The sequence below is a fragment of the Mesoplodon bidens genome (genome assembly GCF_964165515.1).
Source record: "Mesoplodon bidens genome assembly, chromosome: 13".
Lineage (NCBI taxonomy): Eukaryota > Metazoa > Chordata > Mammalia > Artiodactyla > Ziphiidae > Mesoplodon > Mesoplodon bidens.
The window spans coordinates 40033279-40049032 of NC_138169.1; the positions used below are offsets into that span (position 1 = coordinate 40033279).

The window sequence follows — 15754 nt, forward strand, 5'->3', positions numbered from 1 at the left end:
CACCGGGGCCCGAGAGTCGGAGACTGCGGGGTCTGAGAGGGCCCGGGACCGAACCCCCAGGCTGCTGGCGGGCGGGCAGACGGCCAGCGAGCCAGCGAGCCGCGCGCGTGGGCCGGAGCGGCGGCGCCCCCCGCCCGAGCACCGAGGGGCAAGCATGGCCCGCCCGCTGGGGGGCCGGGCCGCCGCGCACGCCGCCCGCGCCCCGCGCCCTGCCCAGCCCGGGTCACCGGCGCTCGCGCCCGCCGCTTAACACTCGGGCGCCGCTCGCTTCTCGGGGCATCGCGGAAATATCGCCGCAGCCGGACACAATGGCGGCGACTGCCGCCACCACGGCCGCCACCGCCGGCAAGGCCGTCCGCAGCAGCAGCAGCAGCGCCGGCACCGTCGCCGCGGGCACCAGAAGATTGCAGCAGCAGCCGCAGCAGCAGCCCCAGCCCGCGGCCGCCGCGCCGGCCCAGCCGCCGCCGCAGCCGCCGCTGCCTCCGCCCGAGCCCCCCAGGAAGCCGCGCATGGACCCGCGGCGCCGCCAGGCTGCCCTCTCCTTCCTCACCAACATCTCGCTGGATGGACGGCCGCCGCTGCAGGACGAGGAGTGGGCCGGCGGCGAGGAGAGCGGCGCGGCCAAGCCGGGCGCCGGCAGCGCCTGCGGCGCGAGGACGCGGCTCAGCCTGCTCGCCGCCGCCGAGCGGGGCGGTTGCGGCGCGCTCGCCGCGGCGGGCACGGCGGCGGCGTTGGCAGCTGGATCAGGCCCCTGCCATCCGCCGCCCTCGCCGCTGCCGCCCCTGGTCCCCGGCGGCCACGCGACCGTGCTCGGCCCTGGGGCGGCCCGAGGGTTCGCGAGCCCCCTGGGCGCAGGCCGGGCATCGGGGGAGCAATTGCAGACGCCCCGGCCCGCGCCTCTCGCTGCCTGCGTTCAGCCGCAGCTGCCCGACGGGCCCGGGGGCGCCGGGCAGGAGGAGTTGGAGGAAGACGATGCCTTTACCAGCGTGCACGTGCCGGCGGCCGCCTTCTTGGGCTCCGGGACCCCCGGGAGTGGGAGCGGTAGTCGGGGCCGCCTCAACTCTTTCACTCAGGGAATCCTGCCGATCGCCTTCTCCAGGCAGACCTCGCAGACCTACTGTTCCCTGGACCAGCCGGGCCAGGGGGGCAGCACCATTGCCTTCGAGCAGCTGCAGAGGTCCCGGTGAGTATCCAGGACGCCACACGCGCCTTACCTCGCGTCCCTCCCGGCCCGCTCTCTGCTGCGGGACTTGGTCGCTCCCAATTCCCGCGCCCTGCCGGATCCCCGGGCTTCTGGCGCGAATTCCAAACCACGAGGGCACGCGGAAGAGGGAAGGTCTCTAGGGAGCGTGTGTGTGTTCACACGTGTGTGCACGAGCCCGGCACTCACAGAGCAGAAGCACCATGCTCATGAAGTGGGTCCCGAGTTAGGGCTTGCGGGAGCCCACTAAAAAGCGGCACCAAAACCTCCCACTGCAAGGAGGAGATCACGAGCTTCCAGAAACCTGGTCCGGACCCGGAGAAGCACTCTCCTTGCGCCAGGCAAGACTAGGCGGGGCGCAGAGTTGAGCCGTGGGTCCGGCCGGCGGCTAAGCGGCGCGTGTGAGCCGAACTTGTCGCAGACACGCCGTGAATCCCTCTTGAGAAGTTCTGCCTGCGCTCAAAGTATTCCAGTGTCCCAGGAGAACTTGGCGTTTTCCTTTTGCTTTTCTAAGAAAAGGGAAGTCCTTGTGTTCCCTTGAACCAGGCCTTGGGGGTGGGGGACAGGGAGAAAACAGGGCTTGAGGATCCTTTTTTCCATTCCAAGGTGAATTTGCCGAAATTAGTGGAAAGGTGGTTGTGTTCGCTCGCTTAAGTCATCTGCGGGTATCAAGCATCTTAGCAAAACCGTGAAATGTTGGACACTTGCTTATTCAGGAAATGTCTAGAGCTTGTCACTTATGTTCCAGGGACAGTCGGGGAGCTAGTTCTGCATCAGGCAGTGGATTGGAGGTTGGGAGAGAACAGGAGTGGGGAGCCCCAAGGAAGTGCAGACCTGTTCCCTGGGAAGCTTGTTACTTAGGAAGGCCTCTTAGGCTCCCTATGGCTCAGTTATTTTAACCTCCTGGGGCTTCAGTTTCCCCTTCTGGAATGGGACCTTGCCAACATGTTGCAGGCCTCAAGGTGAGAAGGGGGAACCTTTCCTGTTACAGCCTCTCTCCTGTAATGTTCATCTGAACACTTAGGCTTTTTCTGGCCTAAGTAAGAAGGTGGCCTGTTGGAAAACTTTAACTTCCTCCCGCAGTGGACAGATGGGAAAGAACAAGACAGGCTCCTGCAGAATTTTGTTCTGAGTCTGTTTCTTCCCAAGTGGTGAAATCATGACCCTGCTTGGTATGTAGCATCCTAGCTGAGTGCACATGGGCTGCGGGCAGGGGTGTGGAGCGGTCGAATAGCTTTGTGACTGCACGGATGATTAGTGACGCTGGGCACAGGTGACAGCCTGGGCCTGGCATTTCTTGTCAGAGCATGCCTCTCCCCGTTATTGGGCCAGTGCACAGGAGGGGAGGGGAATCCCTTCCGTTCTGGGTGAGTGGTTTGGACTCAGCAGTTTCTGGGCAGCTTGACATCACGCACTGGCTCTTAATGACTCTAGTTTGAGCGTGAGCCCAGCTTGTCCAGCGGGTCAGGACAGGAGTTGTAATAAACATACATGTTATTCTAAGCCAGTGTGCAAGATTGGCCTGTGTCTCGTAGTAGACAGATGTGTTCCCATGCTCAGAACATCTGGAGACCAAATAACTTCACACTTTGTCTCCAAGAATCTCATTTCAGAGGACACGGAGGATCTTGTGTGTTGATATTTCTGATCCAAAAAATAGCCAGATTTAACCTCTGAACATATAAATATGAACCTCTTGGGTGTTTTATTGATCCCCCCCCCCCAACACACACATTAAGATGAGTTAGTCAGTATAAGATGCTTCCTTAACCTGACAGCCACATTCATCTTACTACTTCGGAATTAACCATCTCCGGCAACTTGACGGGCGTTTAAAAAATTACATCTGTCAACAGAAATAGTGTCAAATTTAATGTGCAGAGAGGAAGTAAATGGGTAAAACAGAGATTTAAGAAAGGCCGTGAAAAGCTAGCTTGGCCACTACTCATGGAGTGGCCAGGAACTTGGAATCTCCTAGGACACTTTGTTTCCTACACTGCCCTGGTTGCAAGAATTTTGTCAGAAGTGTGGTGCTTTTGTGATCACTAGAGAGTACTTTCACCTGCCTAGATGAATTGTGATGTGGAGTACAGACTCATTTGAATAAGGCCCAGGCCAACTTAAAGAATGTCATTTGTTTTCCTGGTATGCCTCCCTTTAAGAAGTTCTCCTAGCCTCGGTGGTTCCATATACTACTTCATAGATGTTCTCCTGGGGTGTTGTTTTTAAATCATATTATGCTTTCCTTGGATTTGTTGCTTGCAATTTAAAGAATTCCAAACAACCTTCCTGCTCAAAAGTGAGTTCTTGGACCTTCAGAGCTCTTACAAATGCAAACCCTCAGGCCCTACTCTGGACTACTTGAGTGCAAATTTGCATTTTAACAAGACCCCCAGATGATTCATATACAAGTGAAAGTTTGGAAAGCACTGCCATAGTTAATTGAAATCTGCCTTTTTTTTTTTTCATGAATTCGGGATTTCATATACCCGGTTTGTTATGGGTATATAAAAATCAGAATCTCCTGACCTGAAATCTTGAAACCCTTTCTTTTTTGTTACTTCCATCTGGACGCTTGTAAAACTAATCACAATTATTACTTGTACTTCCAAATCTTGAAATATGACAGGAAAATTTCTGTGCCCAGGCCTTGGCACAGATGTGTCCATGGATTGATGACTCCACCTCTGTGCTTTCGGCTGGATATTTGACATTTATCCCAGTGAATCCTCACAGCCACCCTATGTGTAGATTCTTTCTCAGACCCAGTGTTGGCCAGGATCTTTGAGATCCAAGCCTGATGTCTTTCCTCTGCCACTGCGCGGTATCACTGTGCCTTGCATGCAGTAGGCCCCAGGAGAATTTTGGAGCTGTTGGCTGTAAATGTTTGTCCGGGATTCAGCAGGCCAGTCGTGCTGGTATGATTCTCTCCTCCCTTTCCTAGTCCTCACATTTAGCCTTGCTACTTAACCAGTCTCCACTGAGGTGTATAGCGAACTTAGGACCACGGGCCTCGTGCATGGGGCTCCAGGCCTGCCTGGAGTTGTTTGTGCTGGGGTTTGCTCTATGGCTAGGCATCAGAGCTGGGAAACCAAAAGGATGCCTTCTAGCTTGACATTCTGTTGTGTTCTCTGCCCGAGGAAGGTGTTAATAGGTGAAGAAGAGGAGTGTAAATTTATACGGTGTGTTTTAAGGCTTTCTTTCACTTTAAAAATTTCACCTCAGGTAGCAGCTGGCAGCGGGTTACTGCACTTCGTAGAGCTCCTGAATTGCAGAATGGAGCCCAGGTGAACAGACGTGCACCATCGGCCCTGATGAGAGGGGCACACGGGGACCAGGGTATTAATTTAAAACGTGAGGGTTTTGCTTCTTAGAGCACCCGTGTTAGCGTGTGCCTTGTGGAGACTCGGGTCTTCAGTGGAAAAGAGAGCATGTAGTGCAGAAGAGTCCCAAGCCTGGGGTTCGAATCGTGGTGCACAGCCTTGGGCAGTAAGTCAGCCCTTCCAGAGAGCCCCGGCCTGTGTTCCAGACCCTTTCAGGTGCAGACTGAGCTTACATTTATTATCGGGGTTGGGGGGGGGGCGACTGTGTGGGTGGGAGCACGTGCTAAGTGCTGTATGTATTATGTATGTAAATGAGTTTAGAGTCACCTGGGGATCTGGAGAAAAGGCAGATTCTGATCCTGTGGGTCTGAGGGTCCCAAGTCTGCATTGTTAACTAGCTTCCTGGGAGGCAAATGGGCCGCACCCTGATAAAGACTTTACTGATATTATGATTGTTCCTACTCTAAGGACCAGGAAACCAGGGCTCATAGATTAAATAACCTGCTCGAGGTCACTTACCCCTTGGGGCAGAGCTCAGGCTCACACCTGACTGCTCTGGAGCTTCTAACCAGCTCTCCCTCTTCAGGGCCCCTCCTGGGGTGAGACCTGGACTGGTGCTGGGTCTGTGGTGTCCTCTTTACTGAAAAGAAAAACGTGAGCTAAATAGGAGATCGCCGCCCAGAGTAAGAGAGGGGGGATGGACTTCTCTCCCCACTTTGTCACCTCCCTGCTTTGTGACTTCAGGCAAGTCACCACACTGTGTTCCAGCTGGAAGCCACCTGACCCTTCTGGATTTTAGAAGTCAGGAAAGGACTTTGACCTCCTCTGCGGTAAGCCAACCCAAGTTATTGTTGAGCCATCTTTCCAGCAACATGCATTGTGGAAGCCAAAGCTGCAGTTCCGGGCCAGGCCACGCCCTGGTCAGGATGCTCACCCACGACTCCTGCCAGGGCCTGAGGTGAGAGCCCGAGGTTCACCCGCTTGTCCCCTTCCTTACAGTCACCAAGTTGTCATGTCGTGGGTGAACTCAGCAAGGGAAATGCATCGGAAGCCTGCCCGCTGCTGGCAAGTGCCCAGCGAGGGCAGTGAATTCAAGTGTGACCCTTTGCCCTCCAGGAAGGGTGGGGGAAGCCACAGCGTGGCTTTGCAGTGTGTCCCCGTAGCCGGGCTGGGGAGCTCCGCCTGCTGGACACTTTTCTCCAGGAAGGAGAGTTGTTAGGGAGAAGGCCAAAGGCAGGTAGGTGGCCTTTGAATACACTGGGAAGGAGCAGTAGGTGAGGCCGGGTGAGGTGACACGATGTCGATCAGGAATGCCCAGCCAGTACCCTGCCCCCCTGGGCTCTGGACCTGCCCCTGCCCTGGCTGGTAACTTTGGGCAGGTCGCTTCACCCCCCCACCCTACCCCCTGCCTCTCCGTTTCCTTCTGGGATGAAAGCACTGGGACAGTTGAGTGCTGTGTTCTTCCAGCCTAGTGCCCTAGGTGTCCTCGCCCTTGCGCCTGGGGATGAGTGGGTAACTGAACCTCAGTGTCAGATGCAGAGGTGGAGCTACGTGTATCCTGGGAGGCTCCAGCTGGCAGGACGTGCACTAATGAATGAAGGAATGGGTTTCCCCGGGTGTAAGGGAGAACTTTAAAAGACATGTTCAGCTGTGCTCCCTCTGGCTTGGGAGGTGTTGCAACTGGCCTGCCGGCCCCAGGCGGCCATCCAGGCTGGAAGCCAGGGCCACCACTCCTGTCTCGGAAGTGATCTGTGGTCCCCACCTCTGTTGCCTTTCAAGGGCCTTCAGGTTTACAAAGTGCTTTTGTAGATGTTGATTTCAGCCCCCAACAGCACGGAGGGGCAGGAATCCAAGGTCACAGAGTGAGTAGAGGGTGACCCTAGGTGCTCTGGTATCTGTCAGGTATGTCGCGGAGGAAATTCTAGTTTGGGGACCTAATGCCTTGTATGATTTATTCAACAAACATGAACATCATGAATATCAATTATGGAGCACCCCTGTCAGTTATGGGAGGTACAAACATGAGCGTGGTCCCTTTGTGTGTTGGGAGACGCAGGTAAATGGGCCGATTTTTCCGGTGATGAGAGCTTGGTTAGAGGTGAGCCTGCTGTTTGAGCCCTCACCACGGCAGGGACACTTCACGCTCCCCACCATGGGACCTGGCTCAGTGCCTTGATGCAGTCAGTATTTTTATTTAACTACCATGTCCCAGGTGTCGTTCTAAGCACCCTGTGGAGGTCAGGCGAGTTCACATTTATAACAGCCCTTGGACAGCACCCCTGAATCGCCCCTAGTCTGAAGCACAGACAGGTTAAGCTACTGGCCCAGGATCCCTCAGGCTGTCCGTGGGAGCTGGGATTGAACGCCGGCATTCTGGCTCCAGGGCCTGGGCCCTATAACCCGCTTGCCTCTGCTCCACTGTGGTTTGAGCCAGGCTCATAAATGCTTGTTCAACTGGCTTCAGCGGAACTGGGGTGAAGGTGGCGTACGTGACCTCGAAGGGCACTGCTAGCCCTGTGGTTTCCTTATGTAGGTGTCTGCCTCTCTGTCCCTCAGGGAGGACCTCTGTGCGTGAGAGCCCAGGGGACAGCCCAGAGCGGACAGGATTCCGTGACTACAGTGATCCAGTCTTGCCCAGGGCCTGCCTGCACCACCACCCCCCCCCCGCCCGCCCTTCTCGACCACACCTAAATTCCTGTCACCTTTGTTATCTCTTCAGTGCACCTGTGCTTTCTGTGCCTTCCATCGTGCACAGGGAGGTGGGAGAGGAACAGGAGGCTGGCACCCCCAGGAATGGGGTTTGTGGCCCTAGTTCCGCCACTTACTCTGGGATGAGGTTCTCATCCATGAAATGGGAATAATAATACCACCTCCCTCCTGGGCGTGTTTCCTTTCTTTTGACCCTCTCTATCTTCTCAGCGTCACCGCTTCCCCAGCCCAGGGGTTAGCAGACTATGGCCCATGGTCTGTTTATAAACAAGATTTTCTAGGACACAGCCACGCTTGTTCATCTCTGTATTGTCTTTGGCGGCCCTCGTGCTACAAGAGCAGAGTGGTGTAGTTGCAGCAGAGACCACGTGGCCTGCAGAGCCTGAACTATTCATTCTGATTCCTTACAGAAACGCATGAGACCTCTGCCCCCCCGCACAGGGCTCTGTCCCCAGAGATGTGGGCTGGTCGCCTTGGTCCCTCCCTGTCCTTGTCTCCTGGAGGCTCCTGGCTTCTGTTTGGACCCGCCAGCCCTTCTCCCCGGCCAACAGAGGGGCCTTTCTGAGGCCCACACCGGATCTGGGCAGTTTTAAATTCCTTGTATTTCATGTGTGGCCCTCCTGCCACCATGGCACCCTCTCTGCTCCCCTGCACGCCTATCACCTCCATGCTGTGCTGGCTTTGCAAAGGACACCTGGGTTCTGGCACCCACGGGCTTCTCCATGGGAAGGGTCCCCACCAGACACCCTTCTTCCCTTTTGGACCCATCACCCTGCAGAATCACCCGCCCCGGGTATGGTACTGAGCACGCCCTCCCGGGGGGACTTTCTCACTTCCCTGGGTCTGTGTGCACCTGCCCTGGCCCCTCGCTGGTTGGGGGACTTGCTGGAGACAGGCCTGAGGCTGCCCCTCACCCCAACTTTCTAGGTCTTTTATTTTCACCCAGCAGTCACTCCCGAACTTTTATTTGGTAAAGTAGCCAACCTACCACCTCCTTCCGCAGTCCTGCAGCAATGAACCTTCCTCCCTGAATGTTTCTTCCCCATCATCCACCCACCCACCCACCAACCCCACCCCACGCTCAGCAGCTTCTCCCCCTCCCCAGGGAGGGAAGATAGCACCTTCCCGCGTGCTGTGGGCTTCACATGCATTATTTTGTTTTATTTGTGTGGCAATCCTAAGGCACTGGGATTATACCCATTTTAGAGCTATGGACACTGAGGGTTGGAGGGGTTAAGGAAGCTGGTCTAAGGCCTCATAACTGGAATCTAGAGCTAGAATTTGAGCCCTGGTCTCTTCTAATCTGGCTTTCTGCCAGAGCCTGGAGTGTGTTGGACTGGCTCCTATAACTTGGTAGGAACCGGACGATGAGGAATCTGAGCTGATCAGTAACTGAAATCAGTCATGGTGGGAGTATTTACACCACAGGAATCAGCCAGTTTTACAAGCCAGGGTTCTGCTTTTTTCCTTCCGGAGACCTGGTTTGTCAGCACATGTACCAGGAGCCTCACCACACGTCTCTTTGTTCCTTTGTCCCCTGGGGGACTGTGTAAAATGTCATCATCAGAGGAAGAGTGCTGAAAACCAGACGTTTTTATCAGAATTTATTATTTCACATAATTCTGTGAATTTCCCAAAGGGTCACCACCACCCATTTTCCACCTCAAAAAAATATCTAACAACCCCCCGCCTCAAGTTTCAACCTGTGTGCAATTTAAAAACTAAACTTTTCAGACACTGGGGCTCAGACTGCTCAGTATTATCTGGAGGAATCATAAAATCATTAGCTGTTACCCTGCCTTACAAATTGTGTAATGTATTTTTATTTTTGTTTGGTTTTTAAAAGTCTCTGAGAACATACAATCAATCAGGGTTTCCTGGTTTTTTTCCCTTTTTGTTTGTGTTAGCATTTTGGATAATTGCACACTAGTTTATATTTAACGGGGTTATCATTGATGTGGTTTGAGGTTTATTGCTGCACATTTGGTCACAAAGACAAAAGCTTGTAACACAGAGCACGCAAATACTAGAAGTTTAGGACTTGGAATATTGTAATAATGTGTGTGTGCATGAAAGGACCCAGTCTTCTCCCTGATCTAAAGGCTAGGATGAGGGACTTCCCTGGCGGTCCAGTGGTTAAGACTTCGCCTTCCAGTTCAGGGGGTGCGGGTTTGGTCCCTCACTGGGGAGCTAAGATCCCACGTGCCTCGTGGCCAAAAAACCAAAACATAAAACAGAGGCAATATTGTAACAAATTCAATAAAGACTTTAAAAACGATCCACATCAAAAAAAATTTTTTTAATAAAAATAAAAAACATAAAGGCTAGGATGTACTTAGTATCTAAGTTTAATTTCATGACAAATAGATGACAAGCCATTCAAGAAGAGACTAATAAAATATTTGACAATGCCAAAGATTTGTGTGCCTAGCACATTGATTTTTATTTTAAAGCAGTTTACTCATTGACCCAGTGCTTTATACAGCGAAATGTCTGCTTTGATCATCTTAGGAAGGGGGTGGGAGGATGTGAGGGACTGGAGGACAGGCAAAGTCTATAATGTTTTGCTGAAGGACTAAAATTAACATGTCGGGGTGGGGGGATGGGCAAAATAGGTGCAGGGAATTGAGGTGCAGACTTCCATGTTTTTAAATGTCAAATCACTATGTTGTACACCTGCAACTAATATAATATTCCATGTCAACTATATTTCAATTAAAAAATAGTAAAAAGAATATTGGAATGTTAGGAGATAAATGGTTGATCCGATGTTGAAAGGTAGTTCTTGAAGTTTTTTACATTTTTATTGAGTTGAATAAAGTTTGCTCTCGGAGAGGGAGACCTGAGGAAGGGAGATGAGATGACAAATTCCTGGGTGAGTGTGTCAGTAATTGAGGGATTCAGTTTATCCATCCTAAGACGAACACCTGATAATTAAATTCTACTTACTTGTTTGGGGCTTTACAGTTTACAAAGTGCTTTCCTGTCTATTAAGTCGTTTTCAAAAAGGCAATGTGGTAGCTGTTGTATAGACTAGAAAATCAAGACCGTGAAGAACGAGGTGACACATCCATGGTCACGTACCCCATACATGGCAGAGCTGGAGTTTTGAAACCTGTGTTTTCTGATTCCGAGAGTTTTAAAACAAACCACAAATTCTAATGTAGTTGTATCACTTAAGAAAAGCAAAGGACTCTATTACATGCTGTAGCATTTTATTCTCCTTCCTGCCCCCAATCTTCCACTTGTATGTTAGTTAACCTCCAGAGAACAAAAATGCTAGGGCCTCATCCATTTCAGACCTATGGGCTAGAGTCAGTCAAGGTCAGAATGTTAAAGTACAAAGAAATATTGTGCCGTATTTTTGGCCAGTGGCGCCTTCTCGTCAAGCAAGGATGCTGATTTTCATGTGATAACCTCGAGGGACAGGCCAACAGAGAACCCTGGTTTGGGGCCTAAGTTGTGGAAAATTTTCCCAATAACAATAGCTCTCTCCAAGTCATAGTGTGGTGTCGCTTGCTCCTTTCCCACAGCCCTGATGCTGTGCCTCCTTCTCAGCAAATTAGGTGAACAGATTCGAGAACAGAGAGACCAGCCTTGGAGCCAGGCAACTCTGCCCCCTAGCAGCACCTTTTGGGGAAACTCATTTAACCCTCTGAGCCCCAGTAGCCTCATCTGTAGGATGGGGATAATAATTCCTGCCCGTTGGGGGTGTTGTGAGCATGAAAATGAGAAGCACCTAGCAGAGGTTTGGTCCTCGGTGATTGCTTGGTAAAATTGTAGCTGGTCACAGTTGCCGGGTATTGCCCACACACCGTCAGTCAAGAAGCAGTTGAGAAACTTGACAGGGTCTTCTAAGATCATCCAGGGTGGAGATTTTGTGGTGTGTGGGGTACGCGGGTCTCTCACTGTTGTGGCCTCTCCCATTGTGGAGCACAGGCTCTGGACGCGTAGGCTCAGCGGCCATGGCTCACGGGCCCAGCCGCTCCGCGGCATGTGGGATCTTCCCGGACCGGGGCACGAACCTGTATCCCTTGTATCGGCAGGCGGATTCTCAACCACTGCGCCACCAGGGAAGCCCAGGGTGGAGCTTTTTGCTTGCAGACAATTTGCCGCATCGTTTCAATTTCAATTTCATGGTAAAGTAAAATCAGAGCAGCTGAGGCAAACAACACCCCCTCCGTCAGGTGCTGCATTTTGCCCCTGTTTACACTGCAAAATGACAGTCTCCGGGACAGGGAAACAAGAAGGGGCGAATTCACGTGTTCAGCGTCGTACCCTTTGAGCAGCACAGCAGTGAGGTTAAGAACAACAGCTGGTCTGGCCCACACGCAGGCATGGAAGACGCTGCCCTGCCCGTTGGGGCCCACGGGAGGGGAGTGCTACCTGCCAAGACAATTGTGGAAGATATACCTCTGCTCCCTCCCGCCCTTTGCAGAAGCCACGGCCCTCATCCTGTGGTCTGAGTGCCGCCTGCTCGGCCTCCTTTTCTAGGCAGGACACCCCTGGAGTGTGAGGGCTCCTGGGGGGGACCCTCGGGGTCCCCATGGCCGTGACCCTGGAGTCGGTTGTATGCTGCTCTGGTGACTGACTTGGCTTCCCCCGTCCCTGCTCGCAGGTCCCTCTGCACCTGGACCCCGCCTTTGCTCTTTGAACCCCCTGGGCGGACAGAGTTGGGGCCTAACCAGGGTCCCCAGTGTAGCCCGCGTGGCGTGGGGTCAGCAGCAACCCACACCCCTCCGCGTGCCGGATTGTTCACACGCCTCTGTGTGAACCATCAAGTCGCTTGGTGGTTCAGGGATCAGTGAGACCAGTGCCCGCCTTCTGGGAGAGAGGAGAATTAGAGGCCGAGGCAGCCCGGCTCCCTGTTTCTGCTCTGGAGCAGACAGCTGTCCTGGCGGTGGCCCTGGAGTCGAGCCTGCAGGCGGGTGAGGGCCCAGCACTGGGCGCCCGGCCACGGAGGTGAACTTTATTTCAGAGGAAGGAGGGAGGCTGTTGAGCAGGGACAGGTGTGAGTACAGCTGTGTTTTGAAAGCTTGGAGGCGGGTTGGACGGAGGAGGGAGAGCAGTGCCTTTTGTTTTTAACCCTTTGGCATCTTAGTTGTTGCTTCAGAAAGATGGACTTGTGCCCATCCAAAATTTTCTGTTCTGGGGGTTCGTCTATTTTTACACATAGAGAATTTTAGAAAGAGTTTTGGGGGTTCGTGGACGCTTGGAAATTTCTCCCGGAGGGAGGGAGACCAGCGAAGAAGCTGGTGTTAGGAATCCCAGAGAGAAGTGAGGGCCTGAGCATAAAGGCATGCAGAGGTGCCTAACTTCCCACTGTGAGGCTCGATGACCACACGGTTTGGGGCACTGCCTGTGCTCCCCGAAGTCCTTCGGGTCACCCATCTCTGCAGCTCTTGTGGTTACGGGGTTGAATAGCGTCCTCCAAAATTCACGCCCACCTGGAACCTCAGAGTGTGACCTTATTTGGAGATATAGGCTCACCTCAGAGATCCTATGGGTTCAGTTCCAGACTAGGTGGAGATGGTGAGGGGATGATTGACTCAACTTGAGACAGAATTGACAGGACTTGTACGTTACTTGGGTGGTCCCTGCCAGCATGGAGCTCTCTGTGGAGCTGGAGAGAGACTCTTGAATCATCACCCACAAGTGTAGGGGCTGTGGCTGTGGTGCGTGGACACAGGGGAAGGCCTTGGTCCTCTCAGAGCCTGGGATGAGCGCCCTGATGGGTTTGACCTGCTTCTGATGGGGAGGGCTGGCTTCTGGAGGTGTCTAAAGGGTGAACAAGGGCTGGGAGGACTGGTGCAGACCGCAGGACCAGCCTGGGCAGGGTCTCTGGTGGGAAGAAGCAGGGAGATGTGGAGAAAGTAGATGAAGGACAGGCAGTGTGTTTGGAGGGAAGCCATACGTGGGAGGAGATCAGAGTCTTATCGCCGCAGTCCAGGCAGGAGATGGTGGCCACTTGGGCTGAAGTGGTGGTCATGGGGGTGGGGAGAAGGGGGCGGATTCCACAGAGATTTAGGATGCAGCAGAGTGGACTTGGCAATGGACTGGCTGTGGAAGATGGGGGAGATAGAGGCGTCAAGGGAGACCCTCCCACCGGGTTTTGAGTGTGTGGACTGATTGGATGGCAGAGCCACCTCTGTGACAGAGAGGAGGGTATTGGCACAATCCAATGCTATGCGTTTAAGAAACTCCCTAGAAGAAAAATTTACAGACCTGAAGATGACCCTGTTTCTTCTCATTGTCTTTTTTTTCACATAATCTTGTGCCTTTACTCTCCACATAGCTCAAGGTGATGTATATAGGGTCGTAAAAAACTTTTTGACCGAGAATGTGTACATTTTCTGCTTGAGAGAGATCATCTCAAGTTTTACACTCATTTCCAACTCTTTTGGTCTAAAAAGTCTAATGTTACCTTTTAAGGTAAATGTTGAACATGTCAGTTTCAAAAACAGATCAGATTTTGTTCATTTAATTTCAGTTAAAGACATATAATTTCTTTTTATTAAAGAAAAAACTACTCTTGAGCAAGATCACAAGATTTTTTTCAAACAGTTCCTGGTTCAGCTTGTGCGTATTTGCACCTAATTACCAGGTGTTGAAGTCTGAGTGATCTAGAGTGTGAAGGATAAAGATAACGTTCTCAAGAAAAAGAAAAGATACCTTTGCAAAGCTGCATAGCAATCTGCTGCAGTAACTAAACACTACCCAGTGTCCAGTGATTTTGTGTTTGCTCTGTAATTCACAGTGAGGCTGGGATGCAGTCTTAATATTCCAGCAGCAATTGCATCTTCTTCTCGTTTTATAGGTGGTTTTTCATAATAATGGCATGCTTATTGAACACTAACGTTACGAGCTGCAGAGCCATGTGGAAATCGCTTCACATCCCAGATCTGCTGTGTCCCGGGTGGGACGGTAGGCAGAATCTGGAAACTCCATGAGCCTCGGTTCTCATCTGTAAAGAGTGGGAAATATCAATAATCAGATACCTCATAGCATGACAGCCAGGATTAAACCTGATTATCTCTCTGAAGCACTTTGCACAGTTCTGGGCACACAGGTAGTTCTCAATAAATATCCGATGTGATTGTTATGTCCCAGCCACGCTGCTGGTGCTCTGCGTGTTTGTAGGGGCTGACATCACTATGTAGATGAGAATTGAACTCTGGGGAGTTTACTTTTCTTTCCAAGGTAGAGCTCGGCAGAGCTGGAATCATATCTAACCCTGAGCCATACTCCTGCCACTGAGCTTTGCCTTTGTTAAGTGTAACATTTTATCCAAACAAGTTTTGTGTCCTTCCTGAGCAAAAAACAGGTACTGTTTTAGGATCCAGTTGGTTTTCTTTCTTTTTTTTTCTTTTTTACTTTTGCGGTTTGCGGGCCTCTCACTGATGTGGCCTCTCCCATTGCGGAGCACAGGCTCCGGACGCTCAGGCTCAGCGGCCATGGCTCACGGGCCCAGCCGCTCCGCGGCATGTGGGATCTTCCCGGACCGGGGTACGAACCCATGTCCCCTGCATTGGCAGGCGGACTCTCAACCACTGTGCCACCAGGGAAGCCTCCAGTTGGTTTTCTTGACACTTGCACTGTCCAAGAATATGTTTGTGTGAGTTACCTATCCAGCCCATGTTTGACTATGGATGTGTCAGCGGGGAGCTGCTGTGTGTATATAGAGTGACTCAACCAGCTTTTTTATCTGACCCTGTTTGCTCCAAACACAAGTGAGCCGTTGAGGCCAGGAAGATTGGAAGAGATGGTAATGGTATATTTCAACCCAGTCATCCATCTAGATACACCCTCCCTGAAAGCTGTATTTCACAGAGCTGAAAAGAATTTAGCCAGTAGAGCTTTATTAAGAGGTGCAACATTTGTTATATGTAAGTTTAGTTCTTTGGAGCCAGGAAAATAACAGTCAAGACTGAAATGTAAGGAAATGAGTAAAATACATGCTGGCTGGTGAAATCTGGAATTTTTTTTAAGTGTATTTACATGGGAGTTCAGCTTTGATTTCATATTGTCACAAATTGATACCAGATGACTGCCTTTCAGACAGATTCCCCAGCTAATCCGAGAGTGTGAGTTGGAAAACAAATCACTGTGCCATTTGGAATGACGATTGATATTTTAGAAGTTTCGTTTTGTTTTCAAAGGGAAAATAATGCATATTACAGGCCCAGCCAACAGAACTTTTATAAATGGCAATTAACAGAGGATGCCCAAGGGAGGAAGTCTCCAGTTTCTTATTATAACCCTGGCAGAAGGAATCGAGGTGACATTTTATTAGTATTGGCATCTCCCCCTTGCCCTGGGAGCTAGTTCAGCCTGTGTTGCCATGTCCAGAACCAGTAGCTTCATTTCTGTTCTACTTCAACCTTAGGTCAGAGGAGAAACACAAGAGCACTGCACCTGGGGCAGCCGGCCTCTTGTGGTCTCCACAGGACCCCAGGCTCATCGGGTGACTTGCACATTTTCCCCTAGTGGCTGAAAAAAGTTGGTTTTTCGTTTTGAGTCT

The 15754-nt window shown here is 51.9% G+C and overlaps 1 protein-coding gene and 1 long non-coding RNA gene across 7 annotated transcripts in view; one reads left to right on the plus strand and one right to left on the minus strand.

Moving 5' to 3' along the window:
- LOC308626693 overlaps nucleotides 1–1396 on the minus strand; it is a 64056-nt gene extending 62660 nt beyond the window's left edge. For 2 of the 3 annotated variants that reach the window (XR_014017290.1, XR_014017291.1), the window contains exon 1: nucleotides 551–646. This is a non-coding gene — a long non-coding RNA (uncharacterized lncRNA). Of the gene's footprint in view, nucleotides 1–550; nucleotides 647–1214 lie in introns of those variants that run through there. The other variant, XR_014017289.1, reaches the window with a different exon arrangement.
- Nucleotides 189–15754, plus strand: part of CABLES1 (Cdk5 and Abl enzyme substrate 1) — a 115823-nt gene continuing 100257 nt past the window's right edge. For all 4 annotated transcript variants that reach the window (XM_081252067.1, XM_081252068.1, XM_081252070.1 and 1 more), the window contains exon 1: nucleotides 189–1183. In XM_081252067.1, the coding sequence (XP_081108193.1) occupies nucleotides 309–1183 (875 nt within the window). In that variant the 5' untranslated portion in view covers nucleotides 189–308. The remainder of the gene's footprint in view (nucleotides 1184–15754) is intronic.